The 13,837-nt window shown below is 40.3% G+C and overlaps 1 protein-coding gene across 1 annotated transcript in view; it reads right to left on the reverse strand.

Annotated features, from left to right (window-relative positions):
* Positions 1–13,837, reverse strand: part of LOC124057604 (nuclear receptor subfamily 6 group A member 1-A-like) — an 80,815-nt gene that overhangs the window by 23,271 nt on the left and 43,707 nt on the right. The window contains exon 3 of the mRNA XM_046386015.1: positions 10,992–11,015. Within this exon, the coding sequence (XP_046241971.1) occupies positions 10,992–11,015 (24 nt within the window). The remainder of the gene's footprint in view (positions 1–10,991; positions 11,016–13,837) is intronic.

Consider the following 13,837-nt stretch of genomic DNA (forward strand, 5'->3'; position numbering starts at 1 on the left):
AGTTCACCAAGAGTTAATGACTAGGGAATATGGGAGAGTAAATCAATCTAAACCTACTGTATACATGGAGATTCTTGCCATTCTTCAGCCCAGCATAAATGATGACAGAAGTTTGTGACACAAGGTCCCAACATTTATCCGTTGTCCATTTACCATTACATTCCTCATAGCAGCAGAATTCAGAAGCAGACATTGTTGACATATTTTCAGTCTGGTTGGCATAACATTGCTTGTCAATACTAATAGGAAATCAAACCTGATCCGTGCAGGGGGGAGAGAAGGGAGGGTGCCATATGTCCCCCTTGACCTTAGCACCTTTCCTGCCATGTGGCGAAGATGAACGGCATAATCAGCCATGTTGCCTTTAACCTTGACGTCAACTGGAGCCAGCGCAGCACTGGCGCTCTGCTGATTATCTGTTGTCATGTGGTGAGAGGCACTACCTGACACTGTGCTCGAGGCTGGGGACCACTTGTCAGGACATGTAGAACATCTTAAAATGCTAATAACACCTCCTCTACTTCATATTGAAAAAAAAACTTCACTTTTAGATCTTTTTTTCTTGATCCAATTACAGTAGATGCCAGTTACCGATATGTTTACATAGAAGTAATAGGGACGACATTTTCATTTTTTCAAATAAATTAGAAATTTAGATCATTCATTATCAACATTAGACTAAGCTAAAAAAAAAAAAGCTGCTTCAAGCTGTTAAAAAAGCTACCAAATGGTAACTGTTGTGCTGTCAATGCAACTTTGCATGAAATTAACAACATTCTTTGCAATTCCATGATTTTATATAAAAAGGGACATTACATGCATTCACACTAGAGTCCAAACTATACTTGCATAGGGATGGGATTTAGACCTCAAACCTTTGGTACTGACTGAAATGTCAATAGCACAGAGTATCAAAAATGGAATACTAGTACTTCGATCAGGCAGTTCTTGATTCACACTGAAATAAATATTCCTCAGGGTAAGGCACTGGGAAAAATATTCTGGTAGTAGATATCACAGTGGCACCACTATGGAGAAATGTCACATGGCCCCAGCCCTATGTAGCATGGTATGAGCTGACTGATTTGGGCTCATCAAAGGTATGGATAAATAATAATAATGAGACGTAAAAGATATGTTTGCGGTAATTTAAGATTCAACACAAGATTATATAAAGAAATAGGTGTAGTCTCAAAAATAAACTAAAGAAAAATCAGATAACTTGACAAAACACAAACGAGAGAAACAGGATGAAATCATGGCAAACTGACTGTCAAACTTCATGGAATCGTCTATTATTTGACACCAACATTAAAAGGCTTAAACTCCTAAAAGCATGTTGTATTGTTTCTCAGACATGAGAAGTATGTTTAAAGTGAAAATGTGATTTTAATTCAGCCTCAGGTAGCCTGAACATTCCTGATACAGTATGTTAGTTTTTATGTTCTGGGCTTTCTTGCTCCTGACACACATGCAGCAAAGCCCTTTTAAATAAGTTGTTAGCTAAAATGCTAATCTGTTTCAATGTCAGCTCGAATGTGTTGTTCAGTGTCTTGTTTGCTGCATTTCCCTAAACATTAGAGTAACAAAGGGCATTTCTTTTGTTTGAGCTCCCCTCCCCCTCTGCACACCATCACACAGGCTAAACCTCTCCACTCCTCAGACAAAGAGCTTCTAGAAAAACAGGAATAAGCCACACTGCCCTTGTTCTCCTCCAAACATACATATGTACATTCTGAGTCCCCAAAGCAAGACACAGCATGTATTTTCCATCTATTTTCAGAGTATATTTTCACAAAGGACAACAATCATTGCTTCTTGTAGCATTAGAAGCTTTTTTATAGCACCGGACCTACACCATGCCTTAGTCTTAGTCCTACTGCCTATACTTAATATACTAAACATAACACCAAAGAGCCAAAGAGCCAAAGAGAGAGAAATTAATATGAAACTCTCATTTACTAACTTTTTAGGTAGAAGTTAAAAGATATGATTTTTTTTTTTTTTTGTCTTGGAGAACTTTGAGATCTGTATACAGAGGCTGGACCCTGAAACCAGCTGCCTCACCGTGCCTGTAAAGGCCAGCAAAACCACCTTCAAGAATGTCTCTTAACAAGAGCTTTTCTTCCAGGTCTCTAAAAAGAATAAACAGCAGAAAGAACACTGGAGACATGGACTGTTTTTACACGTGTTGTTGCGTTGGTTTCTGACTCTTCTGTTGTCCGTGCTCTCAGTGATGAGGCTACTGCTGCTCGCGGCTGTACGGGAGTTGACCTCAACGTTTCGGGTCGTGTCCACTCCTGCAGATTAGATTTACAATGATCCACCTTACATCCCCCGGATGCATTTGCTTTTTGGAGCCCTGATAACCAGCAGATCAATGCAGCTGTTCTCTCCCCGGAACTTCCAAAGGGCATATAAAAGTGAGGTGGCCTGGAAACCATCTTGGAGTTAATGACCACTCAAACACCCCCTTGCACCAGCCTTCCTCAATAGCCATTTATCATCCTTTAAATTTATCTGATGGGGAGATATTTCTTAACATATTCTACTCCACTTTCTCAAATTATTTCAGTATACTATTTGGTGGAAGGAGCCAGATTAACCTGTTATGGGGCCTTGGGGCAAAACCCTGGATCACCTGTTGTTGTGTGGAAGCAAAAGTTTAGCCAGGGTCAACTTTCAGAGTCAAAGTTCCCCACTTTGCCAATCCAATCCAGTCTTGGCCTTATAGATGGAGCTGACATGAGTTTAACCTGTGCAACACAAAATGACCTCAATGACTGAATATTGTTTGCCATTAAACTGATATTATCATTATGTTCTGCATAAGAAAGGATCATTAAACATTTCATTTATTACTGTAGTCTAAAAAAAGCTGGAAAAGGCACTTAAGTGTTATGTCTTTTTGCTTATAACATTGTGCTACTGCATTCTGACTTGCGCTGTAAATTTGATGAAAATTAGGACCCACAGGATTATTCAAACATGAGAGTGACATGAAAAATGCCAGTAGATTGGAGTTACTAAGTACATGCTTAAAATGGCTTATACACGAAATAGACATATGCAGAAACAGCTCTTAGACTGTGACAGACAAACACCGACGATGATATGATGAGGAAGGTGTAGGCTGAAGATTCAAATATGTATATGTACACACACACACACATTAGTATTCAGAATTCTGTTTTACACTGGTTAATCACATTGTGTTTACATGTCTTTTTAAATGTATGTGTGTTCATTTCTATTTCAAACCTATTCCGTAAACTTCACTGATTTGTTCTTGCTGTTTCATTTGTTTTATTGATTTAATTGATCAATTGTTTTGTCAAGACAGCAGCGAGGACTTTAAACTGCTGTTCAAAAACCAGAGGTTTTCAGTTTTATTTATACAGTGAGGGTATGATACGCTGTAATTGTTGGTTGATGTTTGCAAAGTGATTCTGGAGAAATGCAGTCGCTGGTCAAGTATCATTCTCATCATCAGATCACCACCAACCCAAATTTTATTTATGTATTTCTATCTGACAAGCTGGGAATGAGACTTAACAGAGCAATCAGTTATCTGTCTTCAGAGTCATTGGGCCTAGAAACGTCCTGAACACAGCAAAATAACATTGTATTTTTTATTTATTTATTTATTTCTTTAAAGGAAATTTCCGTGTGCTATGCCCACATTTGTCTCAGTGCTCAGAGGATTTTATTTTGCATTATATTTTCAAATAACGGAAACAAAGAACTTAACTTTCCTATGGCTGATCTAACCAACAAACAGTGGGCCAAGTCAGCATAAGAAGAGTTCAAAGGTTAAACTGTGTCTTTCTGTCACAAGGCTGAGGAGAAGATGGACTCCCCCATTTTGTATTTTTCACAAATTCACATTTCACGCCATTGGACTCCAATAATGCAAACCCTTTTCACTTCAGACTTCAGACTGCAAAAGCTAAGAAATTACAGAAGGCCGTCACTGACTGGTGGCAGCTTTAAGGAAACGTCCCATCATCACATGATCAGAAGGCTGTGTGGTAGTGGGTGCTTGTGGGCTTTGGCAACACCAAACTTTGCCACCAGAGGGCAGTATCAGACAAACATGAACCCCATGCGAGCACACAAAGAGCAAGCAGCATGAGCTGACTTGTTCACTCACACATACCAACAGGCTGATCAAAGTGAAGCTATGTGTGAGCCGAGATGCAGACGAACAGCCATTATAATCTATAGATGTGGGCCAGCAGCTTTAATGATGGAGGGTGCTGAGGGAAGTCTGACTCCTAATCGTCTTATCTGCTGCCAAACAACCAACACCACCTTTCATGTTGTTTGCTTTCTGTTAAAATGAGTGGTTTCTCTTCTCACGGTGGCTGACTATTCTGGATCAGATCACATCAGATCTTGCTCCAGCTCTCAAAAGCCAAACTACGGGGATTGTGGTACCAAATATCCAACGTCCTTTTAAGAAACACAAAACGATGTTCTCGGATCTCTGTGTCTATCTACATATTTGTAGGTGAAGTTCAGCTCTGTTCCAAATATTTGTAAGACTAGCTGTACAATTATTTTCGCAAGTCCAAACAAAAACCCACTACAATCAGGTTTTAGAGGTAGCTTCACAGCATAGACACCACCCCAACCTGATGTACCTTACTGGCATGAAGCCTCTACACACAGCAGCTGATAGAGGTTTATCACTGCTGCCAGGGAAAAGCCTCTCAAAGGTTCCTCCCCTTCGTCTCATTTGAATCGAAAGTTAACAGTTATGAAAAGGCAACAGCTGCAACACCTGAGCCATTGAGCCCTGTCGTGTTTACTAGAAATATTCCTCACGTCAACTAAAATCTTTGGCTATGGGTAGTAAATAAAAAAACAAACAATTGAACACTGTATTTTTGTGCTATTTAAGGATGCCCAAGTTTCAGGATTCAGGACTACATCAAACGCAAGCAACATATAGAAAACAAATGTAAAATAAAACATGAAAAGCATGTAAAATTTAAGGATTTTGTGTAGGTTTATAAAGTTTTCATACTTTTCTTGTGCAATGAAGTCAGCAGATCTGAGGACAGTTTTCTCTCCACGTACCATGAAGCCACATTTGGACAAAAATCTGGCATCTCTGAATGTGCATTTTAAAGGAGGATGATTCAACAGGACGTAGAATCTGTGTCTTTCTGCCACGCCAGTAATGACAGGTTAGGTCGGCAGCAGGGTGTCTGCTACGCCTCCTTCAAGAGAACTGCTGCTGAAGCCTGAGTGGGACTGGAGCCTGTCAAATTACAGTGGGATCCCACCTCACTTCCCACTCCCTCTTCCCTCCATCTGTCTGCTGTCTATCGCTTTGCTGCCACTCCTCCTTCTCTTATCTTTTGTCTGTCTGTCAGTGTTTAAGTAATACAACTCATTCTATGACTGAAAAAACAAAACACTAACGGAAACGTTCCTTTATTAACAGAGTGAGCAGTGCTACCTGAAAGAAAGAGAAAGATTTGATGGAATGTGTGTATGATGCTTTGAGAACATTTCTGGAATTCCCTCAAAGGCAGATTTTCAAAATGGCAGCCATGAGTGACTCTGCCCCACAGTGCAAACACACAGGGGATGTGCTGCACTCTGATAAGTATGTGACGGGATTTCCAAGACCAAAAGATCGGCGACTTTCAGCTCCTGCTTTGAGCTCACACACATCTGCGTATTTTGAGACAGGATATTTGGACTTTTAATATATGTCACACTGATAAGAAGTGATGCACTCAGAAGCCATTTTCTGTAGCGGGTAACAATAGCGGTCCCTACAGTGTCGCCTCTTTAGCCCTTCCCCTCCCATATTCCTCATCCCTGCTTTGTCCATATCTAGTTCATCCCTTGTTTCTCTCATACACCCCCCCCCCCACCGCATACTCCCACCCCCCATTCCATCCCACTCTATCTCTTAACACCACCCCCCCAAAACATATACACACACACTCTTCTCTCTCCTCCTTTTCTGTCCAGCCCTCCTCTTCTTGCTCCAGAACTGTCAGATGGCATTAGCTCCTTTCACGCTCATGGCCTGTAGGAATAACAGCCGTGAACCTCGCCGAACAGCGCCATTCTCCTGCTCCAGTTAGCTCTCCACTCAGCACAGGCTGTTGCGCAAATACTAATGTTATTCACGTTGTGCCCCATCACTTACACAACATGCCCCACTAAAGGGCAAAGTTAGGCAGACGCAAATCTCAGCGGAGAAGGTCATGGCGCTGAGTAAAGCTACGCATGTATTGTATAACACGGTCACGCTCGCTCATAATTATCGGCTCGTCCCCCCGACTCAAGGATCGACCCACAGCTTCGCTAAGATCTGGCTCACGTGGATCAAAAAAGGATCCACTGCTTATCTACTTATGGAGCCACAGGCCTGAAATGTGTTAAATATATCGTGCTCAGCTTATTTCCCATGAAGTTTCAGCTTCAGGGCAAGTTGTGGTTGGTATTAAAAGCCCACTGTGACCAATAAGCTGTAAAATCTGCAGAAGTTTTTATTGTGCAGAGAAACAGGGTAAAATGATTCCGATATGGCATGCATACATGTAACAGATGCTTCATACATGCTGCTGATTTTTATGTCGAAGCTCGTCCAGCAGTTACTGAATTCCACTTGAAAAGATGTCACTATCTTTAAGAGTCTTATATTTTCAAAATCAACATATGAACTGAGATCACAAACAGACTTATTTCAGAATGAACGGTACGCGTGACAGCTGACATCAAATGAAACGATCCAGGCCAAGCCAGGCGCGTTCGGGTCAGAAACTGATCACCTGAAACAATTCTCACTCATTTGGAGAGGAGATTTCTACTTGTAGCTGCTGTCACTGTGTCCAGATTGATTATATGTCAATTTCATTTAATAGTTTTAGCTGGCCTGAAACATGCAGCATTGATAATGGATAATTACTTTGATTTTGTTTGAAGGTTAGCTTAACATCCTTACTTCTGATTTAGGATTTTAAGTGGCATTACATGCTTGTAAGGCCGTCCAAACGAATGTAAGCAAAGCATATTCTTGAAGGAAATCACTTGATTATAACTGATTTATACACTTTGCTATTACATGTTAATGTGAAGGAATGTAAACACTGCAAATACATTCTGGAAGGGGTGAAATGTATGGGAGATGCAATTATCAGTTTGACAAGTAAGCACACATAGATTAATACAAATATGAGGAGAGTGTAATTTCTCATCACTCTGTGCTCGACAGGCCCAGCATGGAAGTAAGGCTTAGAGGCTAATAATCAAAGCAGATTAGCCCAAGCTCTGATAGATGCTATGCAAGCCTGCTAATCATCGGAGTGATAACTATGAATCATCCAATCACAGTCAGAAATAAGCAGTGTGTTTTCAAATTATGATTTTGATGGAATGATCTCTGTATCAGCGACTGATCAAAGTGTTTCTCTTTGACTTCCATTTGCCTCCTCTAGCAAATGTTGCAGTAATTCCTCTGTGTTAATACAGTATGTGTAAGTCAGTGCATATTAAGTGCAGCGAGGACGGGTGGGCGGATACGCTGGAGCTTCAGAGCACCGGTGTGACTGTGATCTCCGGCCTGCCTGCCTGCCCTGTGATTTAGCCTCAAAATGACAGACTTGCCCCTCATTGGGCTACGGGTGGAGAGCTAATGACATGCTGCGTGGGCTAACATGACTATTAGCCCACTCTGAGCAGCAGGAACTGACAGGAACACAATTCTGTCATTACGCCTTGAGGAGACCTCTAATCAGGGAAGCAGGGACACTAGGAGAGGCCAGTCACACTGATTTCAGTGTGGAGACAAAGAGGTAACTGACTCGCTCTGTCTTACCTCAATCCTTTGGAGGGCCTACAGCATAATGTGCAAGTTCCCGGTAAACGGAGTTCTATCAATGTTGTGACATGATGAGAAACTGCACTGAGCTGAACTGTACTGTAATGAGCACAGAATATTTTTTGTGCGGCATACGCTTATTGAATATGTTACATTTTCTTTCTCGGTCAGCAGTTAAGGTGCATGCACAAGACATTTAAAAAATGAGGGCAGTAAATTCCATAGCTCCAAGTAAAATTTATTTTTATTACTGACAAATCTGCCCATTATCTTTCATCAGATAAGGTGAGACTAAGGAACTTTTAAAGAAAAAATAACACAGTCTTGCTCTTATAATTGAAAAGTTCAGTCAACGCCCTCCAGGGTGTTGTTGCTATAGCCTTACTCGGTCTGGTAGGACGAGTAGTGTACCATGGTTAACGTTGGCCAACTTTAGATAGCTATCACTGCGTAACTGACATTACTGAGTTTGTGGGGCCTGTGGTTGGGTGGCTCAAGGTGAGGTCGCACTCCATTTGCATCTCAAAAAACAGAGGCCATCACTTTGCCTGCAGGGTTCACTGATTTGGCTTTCTCGGGAGCTGGTAACTCCTGGTGTTCAAACTGTTCTCATTATTCTTTAAGCTCTGGTTTGAAGTGAACCCAAGTCTCATCCACAGTTAAGAATTGCTGTAGAAATTTTGAGGGATCCGTCTCAAAAGGGCAAGTTTGTCCCTCGACATGTCATGCCAGATCTGTCTGTCATCAGAACCTAGGAGTTTAGGGACCCAGCAAGTTGACACCTTAGTCATTCAGAGTTCCTTGTGGACACATTTACGGGAGATGAAAAGCTCTGGGGCAATGTACCACTGTGTTTTTTGTCGATCTGTCAAGCCCATGTCATGTACCTTTTCACTGGTCTCCTGTGTTATGACAATGTCTGGCCTTTCAGGACAGGGGTCATCTTCCAGATTCACACTGCTATGTTTCAATTCAGCAGCCCACTTCTTCGCCATGCTAGTGCGGCCACCATGTCCTCATGGACTTCATTGAGCAATAAGGCCTTGAGCTCGAGGTAGCGAATGCACATTATACATATTGTGTCTGCTGCCCTGTTCCCTCAACCCTGCCAGCTCCATGTAATAATGTGTGTAATGTGTGTGAACTGTGTATCTGTGCTTCCACAACCCATATACTACTTGTAATTACTAAAAGAAACCCTTTTTTCATTTGGCTCATATTTATGGTAAATGCTAATTTGGAAAATTTAAAAGCTTTCTTGAGCTAGTTATATGGTTTTACTGAAAAATCAATAAGATATTACGCCCGCGGTCAGCTCAAAGTATCAAAATAAAACTGTACATAACATGTCATATATTACCTTGAAGTCTGCACTATAGAACAGCCACATCATACAGAACAGCAACCATGTAATCCATCAATATAAGCATAAATATAATTTCACTGCATACCTAATACTGTGTGAAATTTCCTCATGCAGTAAACCCCACACATCTCACACTTCAAGCGGATTACGGCAAACACTGAGAATTATTAGGAGGCAGCACTCAGGCTGGTTTGCCCAGGAACATTCTTCCCTGCAGTAGGTACACAGGAACACAGGAATGTGACATGCCTCCATTCTGTAGCCCACAGCCTGTATCACTGTGTTAATCATACATTATAATCAGTACAGGCACATACCTACCTGTCTGGGTACTAGGTTATGACAGAGATCCTGAGAAATACCTGGACATTTTCCTTTCATGAAAACAACTAAATAACCATGTATTCCAAGTGATGATAGTGTGCCTAAAATTGAGATCCAGCCTGTAGTACCATATTTAAGACCTGAACAGACTGAACCCAACTAGTACTGCCAAATTTCAGCTTCAAACAGACCTGAGGCTATAGTTTTGTTTGGGTTCATTTTATCAATTACTGACCTTTAGGTCACTAGGCCAGTGCAACGCACTTCCTTCACTAATTATTTCCCTCTTGTTACTGGGCACTGTGTATTTCCTTTTTAGCACAAAACATGCTTGGGTGAGAACAACTGGCACAACCAGAGACAAATATAGCAAAGTTAGAGACACAAACTACATTTGAAAGCATCCAAACCCCAGCCTGACCTTTGTGTGAGAAGATGACCAATATGTCCCAACAAAGTACTGGTTTTAGGGTTGAATTTTGATTACAAAGCAAAATTCTAAGAGGTGGCGGCAGTAGTAGAGATGGCTTCACAATATAACCGTATAAAATAATATATCAGATCATCATAATCATCCCAATACTCATCATTTTCCCAATTATCCATATCAGCATTTTTTTCAAATAAAATGAACTGATTTAAAACATAATTGTTATAATAGGAGTAATATATAATAGTATTTATATTTTGTAGTGATAATTTGATATTTGTCTCTCTCTTAAATGTAGTGAATTTCCCCACAGCGAGACTAATAAAGGCCTATCTTAACTTATCTTACCTTCAAGCAACAGAAAATGAGAATACTCAAATAAAGCCCTCAAACTTGCACTTAAGTACGGTACTTGAGTAAATTGGATATGGTTACTGTACATTGCATCACTCGTAAGTTACTTTTATTGTAAATGTATATTCATTTCAAATATCGATTATGAGTTTCCTTGATTACTAATAATTGATATTGGTCCTGAAAAAAAAGGAATAAAAAAGAAAAAATGAATCAGTCAAACCATTCTTAGAAAATGACAGAAATAAAGAATAAAAAAAAAATACAGATATCTGCACTGAGTATGCTAATGTTTTGTATCACAGGAAAGTGAGCCTGCCAACAGGTATGAGAACTCCACAGACCAGGTGGGTGAGTCAGCACTCTGATCACAGCTTAATGCCACAAAACAAACGTGAAGACCAAGCAAGCAAGCGAAAGAGAAGGACCACACTTAAATGTGTCACTGCAAGGTTCATCACCATACACCATGTTGATCAACTTAAAAAGGAAACACGAAGATTGGAAGAAACCTCCACGATCAAACCGCTACTACTAATAGTAATAGCAGAAGTGGTTTTAATGCTGCCATTAGTAGAAATATATCACACTGCAATATATCAATAAAATGACAATTTTCTTGTTATCTTGAGAGATCACCTCCATTAAACTCATAGTATTCCACTTACCTAGATTACTTTCATTGATTGCATCTGTGGAAACAGAAAACAGAAGCCTTATCAATAAGCATGATGAATAGAGGTGGAATGTCAGGACATATTTAAGCAGTGAGGGTCCAGCCTTCATCACTGGTAATGTTATGTCTATGTGCTCTGTCGAGACTCTCCTGGCGTGCTGAGGCCTGTGCAGCAGGAAGGAGCAGGTATGCAAACTGAACCCACTGCAGTGCTGAACTATGGTGGAGGCAAATCAGTGTCATGTAGGTGGTTTCAGAGTTCATTAACAAAACCCAAGTGGAGGGTTGGTCTGGAAGACTTTCAGTGTCAAAGGCTGACACCCTCTGTACATTTAAGAACAGGCTTAAAACTTTCCTTTTTGATATAAAGCGTATAGTTATGCCAGGCTTAGGCTTAGACTCTCTCAGACGAGGCAGATGGTTGCCCACCTAGAACCGGTTTCTGTTCAAAGGATCCTAGCAGCTAAAAGGCAGTTTTTCCTTGCCACTGTGGGCAAGTGTTTGCTCAGGGGGGGAATGCTGGTTTCTGTATATTAATATGGTCTGGACCTTACAGCGACTTGGCACTATTAAATTGAATTGAACTGAACTGAACTGAATTCTTTTCTAGAGAAGGAAAGAGTACACGTATTGGGCATCCAAATTCATCGGCACAGATTTGGATTGATGAAAGTGTCCCTACCAATGAAAAATGTAATTAATTTAAAACTGAATAAAATGAAAATCAAATGTTATTAATTATTAAATAATTAAATATAAAATATTACATTAGATGAAAAAAAATATTCCACTCAATTCAAATCCAGTTTTGCACAGGTTATATGAGCAAATAAATAGTGCATAAACCAATGAAGCAACCATTGTACAGAATCGAGTTTTTTGTGTTCGTGCCTGTAAGCAACTGCACTCATAAAAACGTGCTTATTGCTCAACTAACGTAACATCTGTCCATGTTGTTCTTCTATGTAGTGCTATTATAACTAACGTACACAACATATAACATACAATACACAGTCTTCAGAATTCCAATTATAACAACCTGTCATGTTTGTCCTTTGTAATTTATGATGTTCATTGCATGTATGTTTCTCTCTCTCTCTTTCATCCTCTCTGTCCTGTCTACCTCTTCTTCCCCCCCTTCACCCAGCCGACTATCAGCAGGATAGTTCTCCCTTGTGAGTCGGGTCCTGCTCAAGGTTTCTTCCTGTTAAAAGGGAGTTTTTCCTTGCCACTGTCTGCTTGCTCAGGGGTTCAGGCTCTGGGTGATTGTATAAGGTGCTATATAAATAAATAAATTGAATTGATATGTGAAAATTTCATTCTTGATTTGGAAACAATACCCTTAACGTAGCTTAATAATGTTGTCCAAAGCTGCTCAGAAAATGTAAAAGGATTTTTGTTTCATCGTGTTTTGTTTTAGTGCATTTGTTTGTTTATTTTTTATTGTGTCCGCTTCCACCGAAATAAAATGGAAGTGGCGCTCACAGCACTGGAAATTTACATTTAAAAAATTAAAAAGCAACATTGTTTTCCAGAAACAAAGAGCCAGTTACTCTGGGTAATCCACAGAAAACACCTTTCATATTTCTTTCATATTTCTCTGTTGAAACCACATCTTCTCACTCAGGCAAATAAATCCCGTATGGGTAAACCATCCCTTTAAAATACTAATGGCCAATATAAATTCTTTTACAATTAAGACAATGTAGTACTACCCAATCCTCCAAAACATCCCTATCCAATGCCTAATGTTTAACCATTATTCATTATATAAAAATAAATAATGTCCAATATAGCAATGAGGCATGTGTGAATTTTTAACAGTCGTAAATAGATGCCTTCGGTTGACTTATCAGATTAATCTAAAGGCTCCACAACCCCTGCCCTCCTCATCAGCAGCTTAGTGAAATGCTCCTGACATCCTCACACCAAGTGCCGAGAGCAAGACAGCCTTACTAGGCAGAAATGGTGACATCACCCGAACAACAGCTAAACAAAATAGGCCACAGCTGTTTGGTTCTTTAGGCTACAAATTAAACTCAATATGTCACACAGCATCACATCACAGGGAGGACTGCAGAAATAAGCACCAAGCCATCTCTGTTGGACTGAGCTGTTGCTATCCCTTTCTGCTTGCTTACTTTCTCTGTTCTGGTTTGAGACATACAGATACAGAGCTCATGCTAATTTGTACTGGATGATGAATGAGCAACAGAAGACGGATTGGTGGAGAATGAATGAATTATGGAGGGATTTAAATAATAAATGGTCCCTCTTCAACCAGACGAGAGAATCTTAAAAGAGGGGGGTACTCAAGGAGGTAGTGGGACACTTTTGTGGAAGCCATAGTCTCTCTACAGAGATCTGGGGCATATGAATTATACCTTACTGGTTCCATTATCACTTATCAAAGCATCAAATGAATTATTCTGCGGGGGGCCTTGCAACTGTGCATACAGTGCTGCTATAGCTCCACTTCAACAAGAAAGCAGAAGCAAGGAGCGATGCTTCTATATGCACACATATGGAAACAACGATCGAAACACCTGGGAAGGATCAGTTAGCTGCCAGCACGGAGACACTAAGCCTTCATATATAAAACAGATCATGAATCTTTTAATGATGCAGATTACATCAAACATCATTCTGACATTTATCCTCTGAGATGAACTTAAAGCAATCCTTGAAGGGTTTGGACAAGCTAGTGTGGAGACACATGAAGCAGAGGGAAAAGAGAATGGGCTAAATGGGAAGAAAAAAGGTGGGGGATCAGTCGTGAAAAGGGAGTGTCGCTCCCATAAGTGTTGTTTCTCAGACCACCACTTAGAGACTGAAGTC

Source organism: Scatophagus argus, chromosome 4 (assembly GCF_020382885.2).
Source record: "Scatophagus argus isolate fScaArg1 chromosome 4, fScaArg1.pri, whole genome shotgun sequence".
In the NCBI taxonomy this organism is placed as follows: Eukaryota; Metazoa; Chordata; class Actinopteri; family Scatophagidae; genus Scatophagus; species Scatophagus argus.